Source organism: Dysidea avara, chromosome 13 (genome assembly GCF_963678975.1).
Source record: "Dysidea avara chromosome 13, odDysAvar1.4, whole genome shotgun sequence".
NCBI lineage: Eukaryota > Metazoa > Porifera > Demospongiae > Dictyoceratida > Dysideidae > Dysidea > Dysidea avara.
The window spans coordinates 4,833,647-4,841,243 of NC_089284.1; the positions used below are offsets into that span (position 1 = coordinate 4,833,647).

The 7,597-nt window shown below is 40.6% G+C and overlaps 2 protein-coding genes across 3 annotated transcripts; both read right to left on the reverse strand.

The window, feature by feature from the left end:
* Positions 1-27: 27 nt before the first annotated feature.
* Positions 28-2,967, reverse strand: LOC136243301 (dystrophin-like). The gene is made up of 13 exons (XM_066034823.1): positions 2,846-2,967; positions 2,606-2,650; positions 2,476-2,550; positions 2,213-2,414; positions 2,066-2,154; positions 1,810-2,009; positions 1,637-1,760; positions 1,344-1,435; positions 1,210-1,281; positions 969-1,153; positions 500-910; positions 359-446; positions 28-299 (listed from the first exon to the last, which is right to left on the reverse strand). Exons 2-13 carry the CDS (start codon positions 2,628-2,630, stop codon positions 126-128), a joined length of 1,737 nt encoding a protein of 578 aa, XP_065890895.1. The 5' UTR covers positions 2,631-2,650; positions 2,846-2,967; the 3' UTR covers positions 28-125.
* LOC136243307 (ciliary microtubule-associated protein 3-like) lies at positions 2,904-7,351 on the reverse strand. Of its 2 annotated transcripts, none has more exons than XM_066034831.1 (10): positions 7,080-7,351; positions 6,982-7,024; positions 6,825-6,924; positions 5,796-5,894; positions 3,815-3,925; positions 3,623-3,639; positions 3,452-3,575; positions 3,284-3,402; positions 3,155-3,221; positions 2,904-3,095 (listed from the first exon to the last, which is right to left on the reverse strand). In XM_066034831.1, exons 1-10 carry the CDS (start codon positions 7,108-7,110, stop codon positions 3,027-3,029), a joined length of 780 nt encoding a protein of 259 aa, XP_065890903.1. In that variant the 5' UTR covers positions 7,111-7,351; the 3' UTR covers positions 2,904-3,026. The 2 variants fall into 2 exon arrangements, with proteins under 2 accessions (XP_065890903.1, XP_065890902.1); XM_066034830.1 differs by having other exon boundaries at positions 3,155-3,230.
* Between the last annotated feature and the right edge of the window lie 246 nt (positions 7,352-7,597).

Sequence of the window (7,597 nt, forward strand, 5' to 3'; positions counted from 1 at the left end):
TTATCTGCTGCACATTTCACTGTGTAATCAAGCGTTACTGTGGGCGTGACCACTGGCATGTGTTATAAAATAAACAATACAAATACAATATTATACACGATCATGTGATGCTGCGAGGAAAGAGGTCATGATAATGCTGAGTTGCTGCCTAATTGTAACAGTTGACTGATTTCGTGGTCTAGCATGCTTGTTGCCTTGTTGTCGTATTCTGAAGTGCTTGGTAGTGCAATTGTGTGTCTCTTGGTGGTGCTCTTAGGTGATGGCTCTCCATGTAGTGGGATCTGCTGTAGGTGTTGTAACTAGGAGGAGACGGACATGTCAACAGTATTATTGTAAACATTTTCTAACTGTTGCTCACTTGTACAATTAGTCCTTGTAGTTCGCTGGATAATTCTTTACGCTGTGCTGTTAGTTTAGTCACTTGGTCTTCTAACATTTCATCATCACTAAAAAAACAGCCAAATTTGAAACTAGGAATACATCTATTAATGATGCCTACCTTCTGGGAGGTTCACTGGACTGTGACGACACGTCAGCTCCATTGTCTGTACTACATCCTTGTTCCACAATTGCCGGTGGAACAAAGTCCATACTGTCACCGACTGATCGTCCTGGGACACTATCCTGAGTATCAGTTGTGGTTACACTGAGAGTATCATTAGATATATGGGAGCAACGTCTGAAGTAGCCATCAACATCCATGTCTAGTGTTCCAATACTTGGCACTTTGTCTGGACCCAATTGACTGTTATTATTGGTGGAAGCCTCTGGGGCTGTCCCAATACGTCTGATTTGTGGCATGTTCCACTTCTGCCACTTGTCTTTTTGTTGAAAACTGCCACTCCGATTGACACGATATGTGACTGGAGCTGGTTTTTGTGGCAACGAAGGTGTAGGGCTGGGACCAATACTGCAAATACATTACAGTGAATGACAAGCATATGTGAACAATAAACATCAAAGCTAACCTGCCATTTGTCAAGCTGTATGCTGACTGGCTGGATGCAAGAGAATTTGCAGGACTAGTACTGTTTGAACGTGGGGTATAGGGAACAACAGGATCATCCATTACGTGTCCCTTGGGTACTGAAGAGTTGTGTGGAGCAATACACAATAGTCGGCTACTCCATGTATTAGTAGCCTTGAAGGGAACCTAACACAATAAGTATCATACGATAAAAGAAGAAGCCAACAGTGTGAACAACAAACCTGGTATTCTCGCACTCGATGTGAAGGTACATGTTTACTTTTTCTACTAGTTCTTCCAGTCAAGTGACATGTCTATATCAACGATACAAGAATGAAATTCACAGTTATAAGGACAGACCATTATGGTGTATTACCTGACATAGCACACTCGGGCACTGCAGACATTCATAACATAATCCTCTTATAGCCTTCTGTTTGCAGACTGAACAGCGGGCATTATGGTGGACTATACAGTAGAAATAAAAACATCACGAGCAGCTTATTACATTTGATCAACAGATGTTGCTATGGACCCAACAATGTTATAGCAGTCATCAGAAGCCACACACAATGTGGGAACTACAAACATAACCATATCAAGAAACCAAAATTCCTAGCTAACATGTTAAAAATAGCTGGTCATTTTACAGCAACAAGTGACACTCACTTTCTTCACACTGTGGTAGGTTCTGCCATAATCCCAGCCAAAATAAGCCTGGAGCAGAGGTAGGCACTGATATCAACAAGCGGCCAAACTCCAGGGAGTTAAGCCAGGCCCTCAAGCATGCTCCCTGTAATACGAGTGTACACAGGATGAATAGAAGTGGACTGGCTTCATACCTTAGAAGATTGCACATATTCCAAACATTTCAATACCAAGGACTCCATATACTGCTGCTGTACTTGGGCTTGGTCTGATGGCAGTAGAGCTTCACCAAGTCCCTCCAGGATCACTTGGTAACTCATGCTTAGCAACCATGATAGTGTTTCCATCTCAACACGACCGCTCTTATCACTGTTACTCAACACACTGAACAAGGCTGGAATAACAATTGTTGCTGGTATTTCTACTACATTAAACAATTTGTTGTATCACCTTTGCCTTTCTCCACTGTCTTGTTGCCACAGAACAGGGCCAGCCATACTCTAACAACTCCAGCATGTATCTGACCTCCGTCTGACATGCTATAGAAGAATCAGTGTGTTAATTGATTGATAATAGTTGTTAAAGAGTTGTGCTCACTCTCTGAATGCTGATAACATCCAGTTGTATGCCATTGTCTGTGCATCTATGAGCTTATCATGAGGAATACTGGTCTCAATGCTAGCATAGATGGTGGAGAGTAACCTGTCCAACTGTGCGTGCGGTACAACCTCCTTGAGAACGCACGACACATTCGCACGCCCACAACATTCTTGAATGTCACTCAGTGTCAGCTGGTCCACTAGGGAAGGAGCATAGTGTATAAATAATGGCGGCAAAATGTGTTTGAAAGTTTTGCTCACATAGAAATCGCTTCTGGAGATGCCTCAGCTTGAAGGCGACTCGATGGTGAGCGTACTGGATGGAGTTAAATTGCTCTACGGTAGTCACAAAGCCATACAAACTGCAACCAAAGTAATTCCATTCACTTACCAAGCTCGGCTTGAAGGATATTCATAGCTCTTTTACTAATCAAATCTGCCAACCAAGAACATGTATTGTGTGTAAATATCTAGTAATGTTTGCAGTTTATAACACTAGCTAAGCTCTAGCATGCCAACTTGTCCTCTCAATCCCTCGGCTCAATCACCCCATAAACAAGCGATTATGAGCAGCATTCATTTACAACAGGACTATGAATTACTAGCTTATAGGGGAAGTGATATATCTTACCGAATAGTCCACAGCGCACAAGTCTTGTATCAAGGTACTATACTATGTAAACTCTGCACTCAGCAAATCTAAACGCTCGTGATTCGAACAGAAAAATGCAGGGTGTTCACGCGATTCCCTGTTTTTAAAGTTCTACGAAATCGCAAAAATTAGCTACCATATGGATTGCGTCATAATTTTATCAAGAGTAATAAAGTTTCAAGTAGGCTTCCCTGTATTTGAGTTTCTTTTGCTCCTTAGCACTCTTCAGCTGTGAAGAAGACGGGACACTATTAATACACCACAAAAGACAACTACACATGACTACACCTGTATCTGTGCTCCAGTGCCTTCGTGCTTATGTATGCTTGAACAATCTCGGACCTTCTGCCAAGTACATGTACTACTGCAATAATATGTACATAACAAATGTGTAATATGGGCAAACATGCTACCCACTTAAGATTCTTGTAAGCTGATGTTGAGGCTTGTAAGTGTTTATCATAGCAAGCCTGGCACAAAGTTGTCTCATTCTTTTCCCAGTAATCACCAACCATTGAACAGTTACATTGTTGGCACTACAAAGACAATAAGTAAACATCCTTGTTGTTATAATGTGCAATTGACCTTATCTGTATTGCCATTAGTACATTTGGTAAAGACTGCTTCCTTGATTTGAGCATTCCCACCAAATGATCCCATCACTTCAACATGTCGATTCTTGACAACATCATGTTCGTAATGACCAGGGCTATAAGTGGGGGGTAATTTACACATTACCAAGATCAGTTCTCTCACCCTGGACTCTCCTCTGCCTATATAAGAATAAAGATGCACACAATATACAGGATACCGCATTTGTACATTGCCAAACAAAAGCCTTACACTGAATTGAAACAAATAGCTTCATTTTTTCTGGCTCAACAATTATAAATGTAAAACTATGGGCTTATTGACACCACACCTCCCTCATTTAATAAGGCTAATTACCTTGTCGACAGTGCCAGGCCGTCGTGATGTGGCGCTACCAAATGGTTTGTAGGACAGTGTGATCTGAGTTCTAACATTCGGCTGGTAGGTAGCTGGTCCGGGCATCTTCTCCTATAGATGTACAAGACATGATGATGGTAGGTAGTTAGGTAGGTAGGTGTGTAAAGCCCAACACATGCAGACAACACAGTGCCAACTATCTTGAGCAACATCACTGATGAATTCATATCAGATAATTACTATTAGATTTCTAATTATACTTTTTAATTATCAAATCAGATTGTGGTGGCATCCAGTTAACCAGCTGTCCATAATATATTCAACCCATAGAGTACACCAGGATTATATCAGGTGTAATAATACACCTGCACCAGATCATTCAAACTAATTCATATCATCAGTGTAATCTGACTGACATAATAATTACTACCAACAAGATCTCCTTGGTGGCTGGTTACACGATCCCTCACTGATCACTACAGAAACTGGACCATACTTATAGTTACTATCTCAACCTACAACTACATCTAGCCTGCAACCTTACAAGGTTAGCTCAAGAACAGCCTTGTAGAGTTATAGAAAATCTCACTGTCTTAACAAAACTGAAATATGCAGGAAATCAGGAAACAGCTATATATGTGGTAAAATGTTTGATCAGGTACACACAATACAGTATTGGTATAAATTTTAGTGATTTCAGTCCCTATTTGATATTGCAACTAACTATAATATATATATTGAAAATTTAAATAGTTCTATATTAGACCATTGATGGGTATTCATTAGACCAATGATTCTCATCTCTAAAATAATATCACAGATTCCCCAACACTCTGTAATCAGATTAGGAATGAAATAAACACAAATTCCCAACTGCTTGGACTTTAGGCAATGTTACCTGTCTGGTCACAATCAACACATATAGTATATTCATGAGTAATTGAAGAAACAAGTCAAATTGGACACATGTCTTGGTTATTTGTAAAACACCACCACTCCTTATGAGGTAAAAGGGACAGTAGAGGAATTATCCATGATAACTAGATCACTATAATCAACTGTAATCATTTTGGCTAATCACTGACTTCACCAGAAGTTGTATAACAACCACCAGAAGAACACTTTACTAAAAGGATAGCATACAATGGCTGGCTTCTTGTGACCAATAGGATTATATGTCATATTGACCATATACACACATCATCTGATACATGACTACAAATATAGCTGCTTGAGAACGGAGTGTGTGTGATAGCATGTTTAGAAACAGGAGAACTTTGTTCTTGTAACCTAATAAGTATTTTAATGTACGAGGCAAGTAGGAGGAGGTGATATATGAATTTCACTGATCTTCACCAATCAAGCAGCAAATTGTTTAATATGACACCTCATTTCCTGCAAAGAATGTGAAGATAAATGTATTATGTATTCCTATAGAGGAAGACACAGCTAGCTTGTATCATAGCAACTGCTACTATATTTTTGGAAGATAGAAATTCACAGAGAATACATGATGGCTAAAGTGTTGGCCCATTACAGATCACAGTCTTTTACCATTTAACACTCAGTATAGCAGTGGAAAACTTAGCAGTTTCCAAAACTTAGCAGTTTCCACGACTTCTCCACTATTGAACAGTTTACAGCTACCAGGAACAACGCTGAACCCATATAACAAGTCTCGTCTTATCAGATCTGACTTGCTAATTATAGCTACTAATTAACCACAAGGTAGTAAAATGTGATGAATAAGTATGATGATTTTAAGCAGATTTACTGAATACGAGGATACCATAGGTAGCAGGTACTCGTGGTTTATTTGCCGCCCCCACACAAATCGTCTGGCATGCAAGATTAAGTAGGAGGATACAATAGGTTGTTCTGACTGAAAATTTATCACAGGTAGCTAACTGTAACATAGACACTGATTAAGTAACAGTAAGTGTACCATATAGAATATCACACCGGAACATATGCTTTGTACCTTTCTGGCTTGAGGAAAACGTTTAGCTGTCGTAGCACCAAACATCACGCCTCTTGTGCTCTGGGGCCTGGAATCAAGTTCTTTAAGAAACAGTTCCTCCTACATGGAGTACATAAGGATGGATTGGCCACAATAGGATAGGCCACTCCAAATAAATTCTCTATTTCCCGTCCTGGACTCAGGCATATTTGCATGCGGCCGGGCGGTCCATTTCCATTATTTCATTATAAGATTGGCTAGCTTTTCAAGCCATTATTTGCCTGGCACAGCCAAAAAGGCTGCATAAAAGCACGTTTAAGCTTGTTTCTTCCTTTGTAAGTTGCAAAAATAGCACAAACGTGAAGTTTGTGCTGACTTGATTGCACTGCTGACACGTGAGCTGACGCTGTTTTAAGATAGCTTTTACTGAGCCTATCAGTATGCAAGAATAATCGGTAAATAATGGAAGAATATGGAATAATGGATATTTAGAGCTGGCAGTAACCACATGCGGGCGGTGGACGGGAACAGAGAATTTATTTGGAGTGGCCATAGCTCAGTGTAGTCTCGCGTGGCCAGACCGCTTTTTTCCGTATATTGGCTGGGGAAAAAAGGGTCTGGTGCAACTCCAAAAATTGTTTACTTCTAAACCGTCCCAACACTGGGGACGCTAATTGAATAACATTGGCCGCAAAGGAGGCGCCGATGGCGTCAGTAAGCTATATAAGTAAACTCAAGATCTGTTTATCTTTTAAATGAATCTTAATTTGCTCCGATGTCTCTCTTATAGCGTCTTGAAAGTTCATAACAAGACTCACAACCGGAGCAGGAGTGTAGGAATACTTCATAGTTTTACTGACGTCATAGCACCTCCTTTGTGACCAATGTTATTCAATTAGCATCCCCGGAATCTGGGGACGGCTCAGAAGTAAACAGCTATTGGAGTTGCACCAGACCCTTTTTTCCCCACCCAATACACGGAAAAAAGCGGTCAGGCCACGCGAGACTAAGCTCAGTGCAGGCATTAGATTGCACATTGGCTTCACTCACTGGAGAAGGCCCATAGCATCCTGGTCCTCTGTTGCGAGCACCCCTTAACCCCGCCTCTATTCCACCTCTAGATGGTGGTGGATGTTCAGGAACCATCAACCTAACGAGTACAATTCACTCACATCATTTGGTAAAAAACCACAGTGTGGAGTCTTACCTGCTTGCAGCACTACCAAATGCTACACTAATAATTTCTTTTTCTACATAAACATATCATCGCTGTAAGCTATTAATTCCTCTCACCCTCGTTGCTACCTTTATGCTCTCTTTGGTTATCCGCCTCCATTATATTACCATGACAACTCAACAACAACTTGCGCGTTATATTAGAGTGTTTGTATCGAGTAGGTGTGCGTTATACGGAATTTATCATATTCTGTCATACACAGTACACACAGCGATAATCTGTTACAAGAGACTCTTACACACAACAGAAGTGACACTTACATAAACCAGTACATAAAAAAGGATATTGCAATATACACCTGTAGCAGTTCAATATTTGAATATAAGTTATAATATCGTTTAATTAATGAATTCCTTTATCAAAGATTTCTTTTCTGCCTGTAGGCACTGTTTTAACAATGGTCGGTTCTCGCCGCATGATTCTGGTGAGAGTGGCCCACTTGATTTATCAATGGGTGTCCTCATCACATTGTCGGAAGGCGAACGAGGATCGTTTCTGTCCGACACGACTTGTAACGGCGTACGATTAATTTGTGGACAAGGTGACCGGGGATCAACGTCATTATGCAACGTCCTTTTAGCCTCTA

Excerpts from the sequence above, each read along its gene's own strand:
- LOC136243307 (XM_066034830.1), bottom strand. The coding sequence starts at position 7,110 with ATGGAGGCGGATAACCAAAGAGAGCATAAAG. Across the intron at positions 7,025-7,079 it reads TAACCAAAGAGAGCATAAAG|AAAAAGAAATTATTAGTGTA; the intron begins GTAGCAACGAGG and ends ATGTTTATGTAG. Across the intron at positions 3,231-3,283 it reads TCAGCTTACAAGAATCTTAA|TAGTACATGTACTTGGCAGA; the intron begins GTGGGTAGCATG and ends ATATTATTGCAG.
- LOC136243301 (XM_066034823.1), bottom strand. The coding sequence starts at position 2,630 with ATGAATATCCTTCAAGCCGAGCTTG. Across the intron at positions 1,154-1,209 it reads ATCGAGTGCGAGAATACCAG|GTTCCCTTCAAGGCTACTAA; the intron begins GTTTGTTGTTCA and ends TTATTGTGTTAG. Across the intron at positions 300-358 it reads TACAAGGACTAATTGTACAA|TTACAACACCTACAGCAGAT; the intron begins GTGAGCAACAGT and ends GTCTCCTCCTAG.